The 21,021-nt window shown below is 36.5% G+C and overlaps 1 protein-coding gene across 2 annotated transcripts in view; it reads right to left on the minus strand.

Annotated features, from left to right (window-relative positions):
* Nucleotides 1-21,021, minus strand: part of DMD (dystrophin) — a 1,630,689-nt gene that overhangs the window by 1,078,612 nt on the left and 531,056 nt on the right. For both annotated transcript variants that reach the window (XM_047076051.1, XM_047076052.1), the window contains exon 39: nt 7,699-7,846. In XM_047076051.1, the coding sequence (XP_046932007.1) occupies nt 7,699-7,846 (148 nt within the window). The remainder of the gene's footprint in view (nt 1-7,698; nt 7,847-21,021) is intronic.

Consider the following 21,021-nt stretch of genomic DNA (forward strand, 5'->3'; position numbering starts at 1 on the left):
TTTGGAAATAGTCTGCCTAAGGAATAATATGATGAATACAGAATTCTTTCATTTATTTCATTATTCGTTATATGAGTGTTATATGTTTTATATACGAAGAGATTTTTCTAAGTTTCAAGTATCTATCTGTGACCAAGAAAGACAAAGTCCCTGCAAGGTTTACATTCTAGTTTCAAATATAGATAATAAATGTGCAAACATATATTGCAATTTCAGCAATTGACAGTATTACGAAGAAAGTGTGCACGCATGTGTGTGTGTGAGAGAGAGGGAGGGAGGGAGGGAGAGAGAGAGAGAGGGAGAGAGAGAGAAATTTCTTTAAGACAGGAGAAGTGACCAGAGGCATGTCTGAGAAAAATCATTAGAGCACAGATGTATACAAATAAAAGGAAGTGTACAAAAATCCTGAGACGGAGCGGGGACAGGGCACAGTGCAGGACAACTGGAAGCTAGGGTAGAACCCTCAAGCAAAGAGAAAAGCAAATTTAATCATAGGAACAAGAATTAGGAGAAAGGGTAAGAAGTTATGTGAGAAGAAACAGCAAGAAGAACGTTCTCATTGCAAACTTTGGCACTTCATGAAAATTACTTATATTAGCATTAATGTTATGCTTCATCAAATAATAATTTCAAATTCACATCGCTTCTCTGTTGATGTGAGCTTTTTTTTTTTTCAATTTGGAATTTGCAATTAGCATGCTTCGCTTTTTATTTGTCGATTCTTACCCTCTTGATAATTTCTGACTCTGAGAATGTTTTTCATGCATTTTAAGCAGTTCTTTACTGCTCTGGTCATTACGGTAAGTTATAGTTTTGGTTCTTGCTTCTTCCCGATAATGTGTGGCAATCTGTCATCTCCTTAAACACGCCATGCCGGACAACAAGAACAAGCCATTGGAATTATCTAATTAATTTAATATACTTATTTTATGAAAGACACATTTGATAGGCAACACTTTAGAGCCCCTCTCTGAATTTCTGCACGGTGCCAAACTCCCAATAAATCTGTTATTTACTACTTCCGAAAAGACGCATAGGAGCCAAGAAGTTGTGGAGGAGTTTCTAAGCAGCAATAAAAGGCTAACAATATTTACGTAAGAATCGAGGGCCCAACTGTTTAACTGTATTGAGACTGAATTCTCCTGCCACTACCAGCTAATAACATTGAAAAGTTCACTTCAAGATGTATTCCCGTGCTTCTACAACGCTGCAATCCTAAAGCAAGCAACGAGAGACAGATTCTCTTAGCAGTAAATTTTCATGCTTATTTTCTTAATGTTAGTGTGTATCCTCTAGTCACAGAAACGGACACTCCCAAACAAAACTTTATTACTGCTGGGGAAATATAAAGGCCAGCAATAGTATAAATTTCTTAACATTGGGGTCCCAATGAAGGGCAACAGATGGCAGAAATTTTTTCTCAAGTCATTCTTCCATCAAAGTTTCTATCAGCAGTTGAATCCCAGCAGTGCGGCTATTAAGAAGCCGTCCAACTCACCAGCCAGCTGGTGAAATCAGCCCTGTAAAAGCCGACTGTATGGAAAGCATACTTGTATTCAATTTGGCCTTTTACACCATATGCCTTTTTCTAGATAGCCTTTGATTTAATCCCTATGCATTCAGAGTCATTTATCTCCTATAAAGTCATTGGAGGGAGCAGATTACCAGTTAGGTATTAAAGTACCTGCAAAGAAAAATACCAAAACTCACTCTATAGGAGACAGTGTCAGGGACCCATGCACATCCATTCAGCTCTCTCTCTCTCTGGGCAAGCCAATGGCTTTCAATAATGACACCTGCTGCTGGAGGCCTCTGTGGGCTGCAAACTGGGTGAGAAGAATTAGAAACCCTGGGTACTTCCTTTATGAGGAAGAAAGCATTTTCACAGACTCACTTGTCTCAAACTTTTGGGCAGGAGCTACCTAAGTCCAATGTGCTCTGTGAATCTAAACTTAGTAAGATTTGGGTCCTTTAAAAAGTACTTGGGGGTTCTTCTCTCCATCACAAATAGCCAAGGTAAGGCAGAGCTGAAGAGGAGCTAAACTTAGCCTCTTAGATTCTTCTTTTTTGCCTTCTCTCCCCAACTCCAAGACACAGAGCCTGTTTTCTCCATTTATTGTCTCCTCCGAGAGATCACAGGGATGTTCTCATGCTATGACTACACGGTTTATAAGTAATTTTCTATCTTCATGCAGGTTTCCAATTTGAGAAAAGGCAAAGTATATTCTGCGTAACTGGGACGTAAGTTTAGACTAAGTATTTGAGATTTGATGGTGAACATGAACATTCCAACATGGCATATCTAATCCATGTTGACTATATCCTCAATCACAGTTAATTAAGTTGTATCATCATGTTACAAAATAAACAGTTTTAACTGAATTTCTTTACAGCAATATATGTGTGTGTGTGTGTGTGTGTGTGTGTGTATAGATAGATAGATAGATAGATAGATAGTACATGTACAATATAATATATATTATGAAGGAGTAAAACACAGTAACATTGAAAGATATGCCAGAAAATTAATTAAGTTAACATTAAAAAGATGATGCTTTGCCTAAGAACAGCAGTTAATTCGTGTCAAAATAACACACTGCTGTTTTTCACACCTATGTTTGCTTAACATTTGTCACTTTAAAGCCTAAAAACTTTCATCTAAACAATCCCTCTTCTGTTTACTTCTTAAGCTGGATTTTAAACGGCATTTCTTAAGATTTCAAGATTTCTTGCTTGCTCATGGCAACAATCTTTAGAAGGTGCTGTTAGTTTTTATTTAGTCATGTGTTAATGGGAATTTGTTTTTCTTTTCCCACCTTTTAGCTATTATGAATAGTGCTCCTGTGAGCATTCATCTACAAGTTTTTGTTTGAACACATGTTTTCAAATCCAGCAGTGAAATTGCTGGGTCCTGTGGAAATTTTCTGTTTAATTTATTGAGTAACTGCAAACTGCTTTCCAGAGCTGAAATATGGTCCACAGAGCAGCACTACTCCAAGGAACAAACAGGCTCCATTTCCATTAACAGCAAGAATATTCCACTTTTTAAAATATTCGATCTAATGGCGATTTTGATCATTTCTACTGTAAACCTCAAGAATTTTCAACCCCATTAAATAACAGTCCATGTTTTAAAACTTACTTCTTTTTACTCTGGAATAACCTGTAAAGCTAAATGTTAGGACACATCATGATTTCCATTTTTCCTTTTTCATTCAAGGTACTTCCTGGTGCACCAATTCACGGTTACTATAGGAGTTCGTGTTCTTTTCATAACTCTCTTTCATGGTGTTCAGCTCTCCCTTTGAAAACTCCCATTAACATTTCTTCTTGCTCTAAAATGGGTAGGCAGAAGTATCAGCTATCTGAGGAGGATGTGCTTGCCTGGACTAGAATTTTCCTCGATTCCTAATCCAAGAGCTGTCCTTTGAGGAAATGTCATAATTCATTAAAAAAAACAAGGTTTAGTGAAATTGCCAGGTTGTTCAATCTGCATTTCCGACGTCTGGGGACAGTAATTAAGTGAATACATTTGTGTTTTTATAGATATAGGCTAAGCACTTATGAAGTTGTAATAATATCTTTCATTTTAATGAGTAATTATGTTGGGGAGAACGCAATTCTAAGTGCTATATGCAGATTGCACTTTTATTCCTATTTAAGAGAAGAGACAGCAGAGGCATGGAGAGACTTAAGACACTTTTCTAAGATTCTGCAGCTATTAAGCTAAAGGAATTAGGATTTGAACCCACACTTTCTGAATGTGCCTTCCAACCTCTTAGCCAATCTTCAAAACTTTTATCAGAGCCTACCTAATGTGGCATGTCAATATTTTTGTGGGTAATATAACTGCACATGCACTCAGTTACTGCCTGTGGCATGAATATATAAGAAGAGGCACAAGTAATCGAGTGAATGTATTAACAAGTGAGTTTTTAGTGGCATATAACATAATTGATATATTCTCATGAAAAACATGTAATTTTTTAGAACATGTAATTACATGAAAAACATGTAATTTTTCTATGGTGGCATAAAGAAATTTTTGGAATATCTTGAAAAACATGGATTCATATATTTAATTTTATTAACTTGTCACAGAGAAAAACATCATTGAGTTGCACAGAACCAGACCATCTTTCTGGTGTTGGCAGTCATTTTATTTTGAATGACAACACCAAGAGACAGTAGGACACTGATCTTTTTTTTTTTTAAGTGAATGAGTGAAATAAAATGCAGTTTGATAGAAATATATAAACGCTTACAACATTGTACATTCTTTTTATTTTATTTCATATCTAGACGTGATACTGTTGCTAAACCTTCTACATATGAGGCTTTAAATCCCCATGTACCACTGTATATAACTGTTTAGTATATGGGCTGCTTGGTTGATTTTCCTCAAAGCAACCATTACTGGTCCATGCCAACAAATCTCTCTGCTACTAACAGGCACCATCAACATTCTGTTTCCTAAAATAATTTCTTAGCAAAAATTTAAACTCTTTCTCTTAATTGTTATTCCTCAGTTGATAATGATTACGGCCAAGATAGCTGAAATTATCAGAGCTTCTGTGTGTCGTACTAACGGTGGTGCCTTACAGAGTCTTTCTGGACTCTTTTTCTGAGACTTACCAGAATGGAAGGATAACCCCAGGCATCTTATGTATGTGCATGTGCATGATCTTGGAGCTTTCTAATCACCAGGGGGAAAAACACCTTAACTTTTTAAAGGACTTGCAATATCATTCACAGTTTCTTAGCTAAAAGGACTTTTCCCTGGACATCCAGAATTCCCTTCCATATTTCATGTACAAATGGAGTCAAAAACAGTCTAAATAAAATAGTCATTTTAAAAAAGTCCTCCAGTTAAGGGAAAGAGTTTTTAAAAGATGTTTATACATTTCAGTTAAACCACACTGTCAAGAACTGGGGATCTTAAGACACTCTTAAAGCATTTACCAGCATTACACAGTTGCAAGAGTATACAGAAGTAAATGTACTAAAAGATCATATGACATCAATTAGCAGCTTCTAGCCAAGCTGGAGTAACAGACAACAGATTTAACTTATTGGCTAAAAGCTTGATAAAATGGACAGAATGTATGAAGTGATGGCTGTGAAGCCATTATTTATCAGGCAATGACAGATACAGATCTTTGAGAAAGTAGAGACAAATGACGTGAGTCTACATTTGCTCCAGCTTACTGTCAGAAGAGAAATCAAGGCTGTGACAAAGGGTAAGAAACCATCACAAAGCTAGGAGGGCTCCCTGAGTTGATGAGACGAAGCTGGGACTCCTTGGAGTCCAAGGTGGCTACGGGTCACAGGGCAGAGTACCAAATAGGAGATAGATGCACAGAGAGAGAACACTGGAGACCTAGAGAGTTCCTTTCCAGTCTACAGCTGAATCCTGATCAGCTGGCACATGTGAGGAAACTACACATGACTAGGGAGAGAGCTACACAAAAAGATTAAAGTAACAGTCACCAGAGCTCACAAATGGCTGGAATAGTGCCTGCTCCTGCCAGCCACAGTAGAAAACTTCATCATTCACAGGGCATCAGAGACCGTACTCAGAAGGGTTTTGTCTCAGTAGTGGGTCACTGGACTTAGGCTGCTCTGCTCAAAACTCACAAAGTCTAAAAGAGAGGTGCTCAAAAGATCAAATTGTTTCCAATAAACTAACTGTGTCCCAGAACAAAGGTCGAGAATCTATCTGCGCAAAAATATGAAGCACTCAACAAGTTAAAATTCACATCTGGCATCCAGTGAAAATTACCAGTCATCTAAAGAAGCGGGGAAATAACACCCATACTGAAGAGAAAAATTAATTGAAATTAACCCAAAATAGACACAGATGATACAATTACAAGACAAGGACATTTTAACAGTTGTTATAATTGTATTCCACATTTTCAAAAAGGTAGAGGAAAGAGTGGTAAGTTGAGTAGAGACATGAAAGATGTAACAAGACCCAAATCATACTTTGACAATGTGTTGAATCACACAAAACAATAATGTCTGGGGTTGAAAAGGTACACTAGATGGGATTAACCACAGATTAGACATAGCAAAAGATTCGATGGTCAATTTGGCAATATAAATCGTGTAAAACGAATTACACAGGAAAAAAGACCGAAAATAAAAAGGAACCGAACCTAAAAACTAATGCCTTAAAAATTCTACATTTGAGGAAAATTAAAAACCCATATTTTCCAAGAAGCTTAAGAGGCCTCAAGAACAAGAAACATGAAGAAAATTATACCAAGGCACATCATAAACCGATTTCTCGATTTCCAAAAGCACTCCCTAATCAGCCTTCCGTATGCTAATCGCCATCTCACAGGGCGCTTCCCCAAAGATGCTGACCTGAAATATGTACCAAAATCCATATCCAAACAACCACTCCCTGAGGAGTAGAATGGAAGTATACACACACTTGTGCATTGCTTTATTTTTTATAGTGAGTGTATATATTTTTAAATAATAAAACCAGATTAAAATATATAACTACTCGTATAGGGTATCTCTGGCAATGGCAAGAAGTTTAACATCTCCTCAATGGCACCTTTGTGACACATATTTTAGAGACCTAGGGATGCTACAGGAGCTCAAAGTTTACTTAAGTAAGTGCTATTACAAAATGTATTTTCTGTATGATGGCAGATTGGAAAGCCGTGCCTTTCTTCTATCTCTAATGCCAATGCTGATGTATATACAAGTTTGATATACATATAATTACAAAAGATTTTAAAATTATTCATGCCATATGTTTACATTGCCTACATATGAGTAAGTGCTTGCAAGCTTACTTTATTAATATCAAAAGGTATTTTTGCCATGCAAAAAAACTATTTGAGAATAGAGAACTGTAAATTTGAATATGATACTGCTTTTATGAATCCAGCCACAATTCAAATCTGCTTGACTGAAAACTGGTACATGAACAATTTGAGCTAAAACAGTTGCAAAAAGTACTTAAGACTTGGTGTAATAAACTCAGTATATCTTGTACCTAAACTATATATTTTATAACCTAAGTTATAACCTCGAAAATCTAATTTATCTTTATTTGCACACTCAAAAGACACAGCAACTTGAAAATAAACTATACGCTGGTTATAATCCATATGTTGCGTTTCCATTAACATAAGCCATAAAAAAGTCAAAAAGTACCCCCGATTAACTCTGCATTGTTTTGGCCTCTGGACTATCTCAGAAGGCATTCTGTCAATAGAATATATACAAATATTGCTACATCACCACAGTTGTCCCTAGGGAAACAGAACTATACTTTTATCATGATGGATATTTCCAGAACTACATTATTGCTAAGTCTACCACAGGTTCTCCTCCTGGACAGGATTCAACATAAGGCAAAAACACAAACTACCCCAAAGCCACAGGACACCCTGCTGCAAGATGCTTCCCTGTATCACAGATTCAATTATACTTTGCAGTTCATCAGATAAGCCAGTTATACCTAGGCTAACTCTCACCTTGAGACAAGTAGTCCACAGCACAGTCTCCCAACATGGTCATTACAATGATGCTCTGTATGTGTAGTGATCACAACAAAAGTCAGGAATTGTAAATTGCCGTCATCCTTCACAGCCTGAGCTTAAAGCAGCTAAAAAGTTGTGATATTGTGGTGAAGATAAACACAGTTTGAAAAAAGAGGCCTCAAAACCTTACCTTAAGACACCATTTGTATTTGGCATGTTCCCAGTTCTCAGGAATCTGTGTCTTTTTGAGAAACTGTTCAGCTTCTGTTAGCCATTGATTAAGTATCTTCATATCATAATGAAACCGCCGCCACTTTTCCACAGATCTGTCAAATCGCCTAGAGGCAAAAATATGGATCAAGTAAAATAAATAGATTATACCAATTATATGGACATAGCATGTATGTTTTGCTACATTGGCAAGGATATTATTTTGATCGGTTCTCACATTTGTAGATTTCAGTTTCAATTAACAGAGGTAAATGATACTGAATAAAAAGGATGAATTAAAATAAAAGGCTATAAATCTTCCCTTCAAAATCAAACACATTTCTTGACTGAAACAAAGCTAAAAACAACAATTATGGAGTATTAACATTTTCTTCCCTATTAGCATATTTAATTTGTAAAAAAAAAAGTTCCAGGAATTTAAAAAGTATATTAGCATCCAATAAGTATTTCAAAGATAGAAAGAGGGTCAATGTCAACATATGTTTTGAGTCAAAATCAAATTATCTCATGAAGTCTACAAATTTGGTATTACTTCTGATCTGAAAGAGTTTATTCATTAAGGTCCTCAAGCATCCAAGATGACAGATGTAACTTACACCGTCAGATCAGATATAAGCAACCAACTAACTCATAGACTCATCTAAACCAGGTGATGAGTGTCATCTTCCTTTAATGTTGTTTTATTGCATCTGCTAACATTTTCACCTGGAATGGTGAAAGAACTTAGTGTAAGGTATTGTGTTACTATCCCACGAGAAAAGAATATTAAGAAGGAAGTATTTGGTCATGTTCCAGTCACAGAAGTGACTGAGGCAGAAATGAGTCAGGGCTGTATGTTTATCCTAAGACACTTGCACATAAGAACCATGAGTATCTTTTCAGGTGGGATCCTGATACTCATATTTTTAAAAGCACCCCAATTATCCTAATGTACAGTCAAGATGAAAAATACTCTGCAAAGTAAGTTTTAAAGTCTAAGCCTGTAGAAGTTCTAGGAAGTCTACTCTTAAAGTTTCAATGGGTTATAATTTTGAATATCTCAACATCTTTTCAGATCTGTACCTCCATTTAGGAACTATAAATTATTTTAGAACTGAGATAATACCCCAACTCCCTCTTGTTTTTATTGGGAAGAGAATGGAATTAAGATTTCTTAACGGTTATTATAAGCCAGGCAGCGGGCTCTGAGTTTTTACTTATTCTTGGATTCCTGCAGCACCCCTGCACTGCAACAATTATTGCTCCCATTTTCTGCCAGAGAAAAGTGAGAGGCTGCGCAGCCTGCCAAAAAGTAAACAGAGTAAGATGCCAGAAAGGGGATTCTAACTCGGATCTCCCTGGCTTCCATCATGCCCTTCACGGTCTTCCAGTTTCTTTCGTGAGATTTCCTTTTTTCAGGATGAAGTCTTACCAGTGGAATAATTCAAAGAGATAGTTGTAGGATTTGTGTTTCTTTTTATCTTCTTTATTGTCTTCCAAATATTTAATAATGCATCTACAGCTACATTGCATTTTATCAGATACCACATTTAATGATGAACTCTATTTCTTACATTAAAAATATCTAAAACAGTATCTTGTTAGCATTAAAAAGTCAGCCAATGGTAGCCAAAAGGGGTAATCTGTAACTCTAGCTAGTTTAAAGGAATGAATTCTGCCTTTCATAATTAAGGGCTTTCTAGAGTTGCTCAAATATGGTATATCCATCAACCTCAAAATGACGTTGGAAATATTTTGCATGTTTAATCATTATTTTGTTTTCTTATATTTTTGGCTCTATCTAATACACAATAAATGACTTAAGGATACACCATAGGCATTTATTTCCTTTAACAGAAAATTGTACACTGCATCCGTCTTCTAGACACATCACTACAGTCAAAGTTGTGGTTAAAAGAGAATCTAAAAAGCCATGAGGCATAGTTGGTACTGTCCCATCTTGGTGAGACTATAGTTGATTTTGACTTTCACCGTATACTTTTCCATGTTGTTAGGTGTTTCTACAACGTGCACTTCATACTTTGATACTCAGAAAAATGCAGTAACTTCCAAGTATTTCAAAAGGCAGGTTCACACGCTAACGACTACCGCCTGCAACACTCTTCCCACTACCAGAGCCCGAGAAACGGGCGGAAGCTAACCAACGCACACAGGAGTTGACATCTAGTCACAATTTACCATTCTACCTCTATAGCAGCCATCGGTCTCCCTCCTACTTTGCTTTGCTTCCCCCTACCCCACCACCAAAATCAGCCTCTTGCCGACTCTTTTCAGCTATGGGCAGGTGGCTGTTCTCCCACGTGTCCTCTAAATACCAACTTTTCATTCTAGGCTGCTTCACAGAGGTGTCCCTCCACCCATCACCGCGCTGGAGACGACCACCTTCTACTAGGTTCCGCAAAGCCTCCTCCCCTTCCAAGCCCTGTTCCTTTCCAGAGATCATCTTTCCTCCAAGATTCTCAAAAGAAGAAAACCCTAAGGGCCCATAGATCCTAATGATCACAGTACTCCTGGCTCTGCAAGGCCCAGCCAGAGGTAGGAAGAAAAGGGAAACGGGCTATGGGCTCCTGCTCATAGTCTTACAGCCTTGTTCCAGACCCACAAAAAATGAGACACGATGGACTTGTCAGCCACACAGGGCTCTCTGTGGTTCCCCAGGCCCTGCTGCTGCCTCAGGCCTGTATGCCTTTGTACATCAGTACCTTATTCTTGAAACGCCCTCTTTCCCCCTCTCTCCCTTTCCCCCCAACTTCTGCAATCCAAACTTTTGCATTAAAAGACTTGGTTTGAACTACTAACACTGTCACTTTGCAAACATCTAAATCTAGAGTATTCATTATGGCCTGCACGTGCTAAAACTTTGAAAACTGTAAAGTTGATTTAATTTTATTGTTAAAATTAATGTTAAAAAATGAGTACGTCTATTCAAACAAAATATTAAAGAATAAAAGCATGCACTTTACACGTGACGGCATTTAATGCGAGTAATAATATTTTAAACTCCATTTCAAGCATGGCATAAAATTTTAAAATATACTTTTCAGCATTTTAATATGTGTTGTTAACAGCAAAGTCTAAATCTATTCTTGAATTTACTATGTAAAATTTCATTTTCTATCATGACTGCTTTTAAACTTACACTCTTACCCACCGAGGAAAATTCTCAATGAATATATATAAATTGTTCTAGCTTTACAATGTTACATTTATAAATTTCATCTCTAATCAGTCACTAGGCTCTTATTGGACTGCTCAGGATGGAGGAAAAAGGCAGCGACAACTAGAAACACACAGAGATATTAAAAATACCACTCAGGAAAATAAATATAAGTTTTACCCTCTACATTATTAGTGTGTGTGTGGGGGGGGGGGAATTTGGTTGTTTTTTTTTCCCCTGGCAGTAAGAGGAAATGTAAAACCAACTAAAAAAAGGACAGAAATGTCAGTATAAACATATGGATAATAAATCAAGTGATTTTAAAATTTTGCAAATATTAAACTTCTCATTCACTATGCAAGCAGTATTTAAAATTACACTGCTGCTTCATTTATGTGCAGCATAACTTATTTCCTGCTGTTCTAAATCAAGTTAGTCAGATTATTCTCGAGCATAAATTACATTTAGGGAGTAATTTAGGTACTTTGGGACCTACTTTAACACTTTCAGGTCATTAAGGTGGTGCTCAATTCTATGAAATAGATTTAAATAAATAATATCCTAGTCGCCTTCTGACACATCCATTGTGGCTTCATACTTGGGTCTGCTAACTCAGCATTAGGCTGTTGATGATTTCTTCCTACATATTTCATCTTTGATGAGGTGAGTAGGAGGTACCTCCACTAACGTCTCATGGTTCAAACTGTAGGTGTTGATAAATAAAGTTAAATTAGTTCTTTGTCCCAAATCATGGTACCTTACTCGTCCCCAACCACCACCACCCCCCCCCACCGCCACTTTCCCAGTAATACAATTATGTAGTAAAACCTAAGAATGCTAGCACTTACGGTTTTTTTTTCTTTTTCTACAGAACCTGACTTACTCTGAGGAGCGCTCCCACGGCTCTAACTTGCCCTAACCCGCTGATACCCCTTTTATTTTTCTCTCCTAAGACAATGCCTAAGATTTCTAGGCTGAAGTATGTCCTCTCATGCCTATTTGTTAATATACTGGACCCAGGTCCATTCATGCATAATTAGACTCTACTCCAGCTTCCTGAGTGTTCGTCTCACTGCAAACACTCTCTGGATACATGCTTGTACCTGGACCCATGATCTCACCCCTTCAAGCAAACAGAGCACAGTGGTCACACTGCCGAGTCTGGAATTCTGCCTTCACAATTTACTGTGTGGCCTTGGACAAGTCAGGGACCTCGCTGAAAAGTAAGTATAAAAGTAGTTCCTACTTTTTCCCAAAGGTTAATTGTGAGGGTGAAATGAAGGAATGTATTTAAATTTCTCAGAACAGTGTCTGGCAGTGTTCGACAAACAGTTGTAGTAGTTGTTGGTCTAATTATTCTGCCTCTGTTTGGCTTAGATTTTCAAATGCAAAGCAAATCACCAATATAAATTCCAAGACATGCCAGTGTCTCTTTGGTGGGGGTAATTCATTATCCAGTTCATGGAAGCTGAATCACGACTCTAGCATAGAATCCATGGTTTACCATGTCTGACCCGAACCACACTATACGTATTTTTGAAACACCTTTCAATGTGAAACAATATAGAGAAGGATACGTATAATCCCATGTTGCCATCACCAAAGCCAAGAAATTAAAAACGAATTTCCAGTAGCCAGAACCCATCTTTAAGATAAACATTTTTAAGTTTATTTATTTATTTTGAGAGAGAGACACCCTGGGGGGGGGAGGGAAGGAGAGAGAGAAAGAGAGAGAGAAAGAGAGAGAGAGAGAGAGGAGAGAGAGAGACAGAATCCCAAGCAGGCTCTGCACCGTCAGCACAGAGCCCAATGTGGGGCGGGGCTCTGGAACTCACAAAACTGTGAGATCTTGACCTGATCCAGAACAGACAGTCAGACACTTAACCGACTGAGCCACCCAGGTGCCCCTCCAGTAGCCAGAAACCCTCTTGAACTGCCTCAATCACTACTCCCTGCTACCTCCACAATTTAATCTCCTTCCTCACTTTCATGGTAATCATTCCCTTAGAGCTTTGAAATTTAAATAAGCCTCCCTAACACTGGAGTTTTTGGTTGTATATGCTTTTAAAAATTTATAAATGCAACCATATAATATGTATTATTTCATATGAGGGTTTATTTGCTCAATATTATACTTTTCCCCCTTTTCTCCCCACAAAGTTATACTTTTAAGATTTTTGTTAAAAATGCTTAAATGTAATCAAAAATATTTCTTTGTTCATTGTTGTATAATATTCTTCTGCATGCTTTTTAAAACTGTTAATACATATTTAGGTGTTTCTGGTTTGAAGCTATTATAATGCTGCTATGGACATTCCTGTACCTATCTCCTGGAATGTGTGCACAAGCATTTCTGTGGAGTATATACCTAGGACTGAAACTGATGAGCCACAGGTTATGTACATCTTTAATGTGACAAAATACTACCAGATGTTTTTCACTCCTAGCATAGTAGCATATGAAAGTTTACACTCCCCTTTGCAATTTACAGTCCAAGAGCTAGTGTATGAGAATTCCCAGGGCTCCACGTTCTCACCAGCAAGTGGGACTGCCAGCCTCTCAAACCTCAACCATCCGGGTCATATATGGCGATATTTTACTTTTAATTTGCAAGCTCTGACTTCTAGTGGGGCTGGCAAATTCCTTCTGTGTTTACTGGCCATTTGGACTACTTACTTTGTGAAAATGACAAAAGTCTTATGTTAATGTGAGACATAAAACACATTTGCTATGTAGTATAAGTTGATCACTCTGGAAACACCATCCTAAGATATAAAACACTGTCAGTAGCCCACAAGCCCTCGTTGTGCCCCCCCCCTCACTTTTCAAGAACTCCTCTCGGTTTTCTATCATTGTCTGCTCTTAAAGATTTGTAGGAAATCTTCAATTATGGACGCACGTACTTCATCAGTTATTTGTGTGTTCCCAGTATCTCCTCACACGCTGTGGCTTTCGGTTTTACACTCTCAATGTTGTCTTTTGATGTACAGAAGTTATTCATATAAAACATAGTCTGGTGTATTATTTTCAATTCTGATTACTGCTTTACATGTATATTTAAGAAATCTTCCTCTATCCAACATTCATTAACATATTCCCTATTTTCTTGCAAAAATTTTATTAATTTGCTTTTTCCCATTTACCTTGGTAATCCTCCAGGGTTTTATTTTCATGTATAGTGTGAACTAAGATGTGTGTTTTCTAAACAGGACATTTTATTTTATTTTATTTTATAAGGTAAGACGTGCATAGGGAACAAAATAATGGTGTATGGTGGAAAAACAAAAGCGTAGTGAAAAGTAAGTCTCTCCTACTTGATTCCCTCAATTCAGCTAATTCTGCTCTCACTGTAAATAAAAATTTTATAATTTGAAACATTTCTAGAGTAGGGCAAGGGAATACAGATACACTGACATAAAGTAATAGATTTTTCATTCAGTTTTATTATTTTCAGTATATCCATTGCTAGTATTTTTAAAGTTCTGGATTGACATTTTATTTTGTAATATAATACCCTTAATCCTGTCTATGTTGTGAGTCTGGTTCAGGCTACAAGCCACTTTGGAATGGTACTCTGCTCTTAAGTTTTTTTACAGTGACTATTATACTTGAGTTTAGCAACCCATTCTCATGCCTTTATTCCCTCTCTCCACTGCTGAAATTCTACACATTTTGTTTCTCTGGTTTCTCATAGTAAGTTTTCATTTATTGCCATATGAGTAAACAGAAAAGATGGACTTTATTTGAAGTAGCTCACCAACATCAACACTTAATGTGACCTCTTCCCAATCACAAAGGACTCTTTTGCCATGTTTAAAAGTCAGCATATTTTTTACTCAAAGAGAAATCTCGTTATTATAGGCGAGCCTCTTGGATTTCCTGTCTGGACATTCCCCTACAGAATCTCCTTAACTTTTAAAATTTCAACTAACATATACACCAGAGGTTGGCAACTTTCTCTATAAAGTTTTCTGAAGTAAGTATTTAATTAATTAGTTAATTAATTAATTTTTAAAGTTTCTCTATTTTGAGAGACACAGAATGCGAGCCAGCGGAGGTGCAGAGAGAGAGGATAGACAATCCTAACCAGGCTCTGTACAGAGCCCAACGCTGGGCTCGATCCCATGACCATGAGATCATGACCTGAGCCAAAATCCAGAGAGCAGGCACTTAACCGTCTCAGCTACCCAGGCACCTGACGAGTAAGTATTTTAGGCTTTGTTGGCCATGTGGTCTTTGTTACAAGTACTCAACTCTGCCACTGTAGCTTGAAAGTAGCCACACACTGAACAGAAGCAAAGGGGTTTGGCTGAGTCCCAACCAAATTCTACTTACAAAAACAGGTGTTGGGCCAGACTTAGACTTTACCCACCCTTCATCTACAAAGTGATTAGCACATAGTTTCAGGTTCTGGCCTTTACCTAAGTTCTTTATCTGGCTGTTTTTTTGAAGCCTCAAATATGACATGTTAACAATCCCTATTTTCTCCTCTTAATCTTTACTTGTAATTTGAGTTAATCATTTCCAAGCTAGAAATCTGGAGGTCATCCTTTACTCATCTCTTTGTTTCTCACCATGCTTGTCTCTATATCCCACCAATTCTACTTTTCTTAATTTCTTTTATTTGAGAGAGAGAGAGCATGTGTAGGAGCAGAGGAGGGGCAGAGAGAGAGAAACCCAAGAAGGTTCCACACCACCAGTGCAGAACCTGACGTGGGGCTCGATCTCACAAACCATGAGATCCTGACCTGAGGCAAAATCAAGAGTTGGACGCTTAACCATCTGAGCCACCAAGGCGCCTCTATATCCCACCAATTCTAAATCAGAAGTGACTCCTGAGTTTGGCCTCTTTGGTCTAGCCCCACTGACATGGCCTTTGTTGAAAGCCCCTAATACCTTTTCCTCTCCATACCCCGGCTCATCTTTCCCTATCATCCATTTCTCACAATTCTCTAATCTATGTCTACACTGCCATCCCTTTTTCCTTTTTGGTTTTGCCACATAAATTCACACAGATTACAACGTATACTACACCTCAAGACATTGAGTTGTCTCAAAACTTCCATAACAACCTAAATTCTGTTTTTACTCTGGGTCTTTTGCTATATTTTAGATTGTCTCTGCTCCATAATGTCACTTTATTCTGTGAAGCCTCTCTCCCCTGAAACAAGTTACTCCATAAGAAAAGTTTCCCCCCTCTGCAAAAACCTCTGTTAAGATTCCACTTCATGTCCTATAGGGCACCTGGGGGGCTTCGTCTGTTCAGTGGCTGACTCTTGATTTTGTTCAGGTCATGATCTCTGGGAGTTTGAGCCCCACATGGGGCTCTACCCTGATAGCATGGAGCCTGCTTGGGATTCTCTCTCTCTCTCCCCCTCTCTGCTCCTCACCCACTTGCTTGTGCTCTTTCTCTCTCAAAAATGAATAAATAAACATTAAAAAAATAGATTTTTACCTCATGCTCTAATTGTGGGTTTATAGACCTATCTTTCCCCAAAGAATCTGAGCCTCCTACAAAAAGGAATATGCCCTATTCACCTTTGGATTTCTAGTACCAAGCAGTGTTCCTGGCACATAAGTGTTTAATATATTTGTTAAATGAATGAATGAATGAAAGGATTCATGAGTAATTTGCATGGGCTCCTTATATCTTCTATTTGGGAGCCATGAGGTTTGGGTAATCCATTTTACCTCGTTGAATCCAGTTGTCACATAAATAAAGCAAGGATAATATTGTCTACATTACATAGCATTTTGATGAGAATGAAAGCACACTGAAAGCTATAAATAACAATAACATTTTGGTATTTTGTTATCAGTAGCAACCTATGTTAATCTGCACAATTTATAACATTCATACAAAATTTAGAATTAAAAAAAAATCTCACTCTATATCAGAAATCATCTTGCAAATAAGTCAGTACATTTCCAGAGAATTGTTGCTCTAATAGAAAACACAGGATGACTTTTAAATATAGATAGTTTAGGAAGCTCAACGCCGTCCCGTAAAAAAAATTAACACACTTGGACAAAACTTGCCAAGGACTAATTTAAGTATGAGGATGCATAATTACTTAAGAACTATAATTTTTTAAATGGGAGTGTTTCAGGCTACAGTGATATTGATAAAATTCACCTTATACTCAAGAACTCAATAGTGTTACTTTATGTTTTCAGTTATTAATCTAGTTCATTTATTAATAGTGTAACTTTAAAAACAAGAATGTAGGGACACCTGGCTGGCTCAGGCGGTACAGCATGTGACTCTTGATCTCAGGGTTCTAAGTTTGAGCCCATGTTGGGGGTAGAGGTTACTTAAAAATAAAATATTTAAAATAATAACTGTAAAGTTAGATAAATGCTAATTACATTACTGGTAAAGCCTCACACTTTAGTTTATCACGAATAATATGTAAAGAAATCTTAAAGTTCTTTACAAGTCTAAAGAAGTTTTTAAACTTTATTGATCTCTTATTGGGCATGCATCTCTGAATGGAACCTAAAATGGGCACTGTAGTAGCCACTTTTTCCTACAAGTAGGAAAATCTGTGGAGGAGGAGGTGAAAAGAAAACTTCATCGATAAGCTTGAGTCATCGTGAAAAAGTGAAGACTTTTAGAACTGTAAATATACAACACATACACACACTCACATACACACACACAGATACACACAAATCAGAACTTGACCTAAGTACATACAAGAGTGATGGAAGCCTTCAGGAAGCATATTATTTTGACTTAGTAGCAGACACCATAAACATCCCTGGGATAAATTTATAAGTACTCAAATACATAAGACTCCATACTTTCACCTACCTTTGACGTCTGATTATTTAATTTGCTAATTATAAAAAGAAAAGCAAAAGTGTCTCTGGTATTACTAAATGTCTCTGGTATTCCACAAATCTCCTTTGCCCTTCTCTTTTATAAACATCTTTGTCATAGTACCTAGTCTCATCAGGCCAATGAGAGTGTAAAGGGTGCAATTTTTGACAGTTTTGTCACGGCGGGGAAATATTCAGGGTATGCTATTCCTGCACTGGTTCTGAAAAAAGGCAATGTAGGATTATGCTAATATTAACCTAAAAATTATGCAATTTCAATGTCTTGATTTGGCACAATTAGCACCCTGTAAAAATACCCAAAGTGGAAAAAATAGTTTGCTATTAGTGAGCTGTAATGTTACCTCTTATATTAGGATCTTTTAAAGAAATCAACAAAAGAAATTGATTCAGCAGTCTAAATTAAATAATTTAAATTTATTAAAAAGTTTAAGGTAACATTCTTTCTGAGGACTTGATATATTCATGGATCTCCTTGACAAAATGTGAGCATTTAATTTACTCCTAATTTACATACCTCCTAGTATATAGTCCAAATAAAGATGATACAGTGTTTGACATCATAGCTTTTAATCTTATGTGAATTTGTGGGCTAGAGAGAATATCCAAAATAAGGATGTCTTTCTCTTCATTCAAACACAAACATATGTAACACATGTAGGAACTTTTACCTAGTAACAGCAGCAAAAGCAGTCACCCCCACAGATACTACATACCCTACTAAGTTTTCAGATTCAACAGAGTATTTAATATTTTCACAACAGCATAGGGTGGGTTCTACTATTATATTTTCCAGACAAGAAAACTGAGACTTTGGGAGGTTAAGCGACTTGTGTATTTCCAAAGAGGAATCCAAGGCAATACCAGAGGTGAATACCATGCGTTAAGAGTGTACGTGGTTTTTTAAAAAGTGTCATTAGAATTAGTAAATACCACACTATCTCACAGAAGACAAGAAATCCGACTTCTCTAACACACTGTCCCCTTGGGCATAAATCACGTTGTTATTGTTTGGCTCCACACTTTTATTTCTGAGCATGATAAATCTTATATTTTAAAAGTAAAGGATTCATAAATGACCTGACCTCTAGTTTAAACAGCCATTTCTCAAACTAATATCTCTTCCTCCTAGTCACTTCTCATTATATAGCATGACCTCTCACATCACACTCTCCAATCAAATAGAATTTAACTTAATGTTCCATGAACATCCTTCAGGGTTCCTCATCTTTGTTGTTTGCTTGTTTTCTTCATAATATGTCTTGTGTCAAAATATTATTTCTCCTAGATTCTCTGCCAGACACAACTTCCCCCATGACAAGCTTTCTGATGCTCTTAATTAGAAGCAATCTACCCTCTCTCTGTACTTCCCCAACACTCTTTTTGTCCTGCTTTAAAGAATTTAGTCCGTTCTAATTTATATTGATATCATTATCCCCAAACTATAACAATTGTTCTCTAAGGGTAGGAACTATGTTGAATCACCATTTTTAACTTCTGTAACAAGTACGCATAAATACTGTTGGACTTAATTTTTGCAGATTTAAAATTAATTAACTGAATTAATTTTCATACATACAATTGATATTCATTTTGAATTATTATTATACCTTTTAATAGGAAAATGTTCTGTAGATGAGAAATCCCACACTATCACCTGGCAAAAAGGGAGACACACTTTTCAATTTAAAGCAAGTCATAAAACAAGGAGGTTGTACAGCATATGAAATATGAAGATGGGCAAAGGGGAGTTAGAAATTCTGCTTTATTGCTTTGTAAAATTCAGCAAGTGATTTAATTTTTTTTAATTTCAGGACTCTCATTTGTGAAATAGGCATGATAATGTCTACCTCACAGCACTGTTCGAAGGATTAGGAAAAAAATATACTAAAAGTTGTGAAGCACATAGTAAGTGCTCGATGTTCACAATAACAATAATCATAATAGACATATATAACTATATATGACATATAATATATAAATATACAACTGCTGTATTTGTAAAATACTATTTAATTTTCAAATATATACACATATATGAGCACTTTCTTTTCAATATAGAGCGATAAATGAGGAAAATCTGTACAAGTGCTTCTGTTTATTTTCTATGCACAAACACAAGTACAATGCACACTTTTCTTTGGAGAGTCAAATATTTCACTGTGTGTGCTGATTTTACTCCTATTGTAATTGAGAAAATGTAAACTACTGTAGCAAATGGAGTCATATGTCTTTCCTTGTTTCCTTCCAAATGAGAGGGGTATAGTACGTTTGATTTGGTCACAAGAAATTTTACTTCAACTTCTCTGCTAAAGGAGTATGAGAGGGGGGAAAAACATATTATTTCAAAATGGAGGGTGAACAGATTTTGATCTTCAGGGCAAGTAAGACACTTAGATGTCATTTTCTTCTCAAGAGTGTTATTAAAATACAAATTCCAAATATACAATGTAAGATTAAAAAAAATAAAAGCATGACATTCAGCAAATCCAAATACACCACTTAAGATCAGCTTATACAAGTGTCTCTTTTCTACTTTTACTCTTTATTTCTTTTGACCATGATTAAAAGCAAAGATTGAGAGCACTGTGTATCCTAGAATATCTTTAGTATGAGAGCACAATAAGACAAATATAAAAATAAAATTGAAACAATTAACTTTTTACTTAGCTTTATTCTACATGGGCAATTCTATTTTCTCTCTTATACAGTTTCACTGGGACCATTACCTTCCACAAGACTGCTTTTCCTATTAAGATAGTTATAATTAACAAGAGCCCACAAACACATAACAGTTATCATCTACCATATTAATGAACATATACAAGCTATTATTTTTCCCAATGTTTACGACATTTTATTTTATTGGAACCAATCTCAAAAGTTGCAAAATGTAAAAAAAAAATAATTATAACAGTGACTTTCCTAACTGTCAATTAATTCTAAAATAATTTTCCAAAGAAAGAAACAACATTCCCATTTTACTAGTCTAAGTTGGTCTTGGAACGTGCAAAAACAGTACTACACAAAAAGAATGAATTTAGAAGCATCAAGTGGTGTTCACAGAGAATTAGTGCTGAAATTCCACCAGAGTAACATTTCATTAAAAATAGGAGGGGGAAATATCTAGGCTATCAGAGGTTGTAAAGAACCATCTAAATTCATTCTGTAATACTGTTTTTGCATGTTCCAAGACCAACTTAGACTAGTAAAATGGGAATGTTGTTTCTTTCTTTGGATTGACAACTACAAAAGTCACTCATTTTGTTTGGAGGTGCGCCC

This window comes from Lynx rufus, unplaced genomic scaffold (genome assembly GCF_022079265.1).
Source record: "Lynx rufus isolate CCGP_SWC_20201006 ecotype Redwood Valley unplaced genomic scaffold, mLynRuf1.p SCAF_14, whole genome shotgun sequence".
NCBI classification, from domain to species: domain Eukaryota; kingdom Metazoa; phylum Chordata; class Mammalia; order Carnivora; family Felidae; genus Lynx; species Lynx rufus.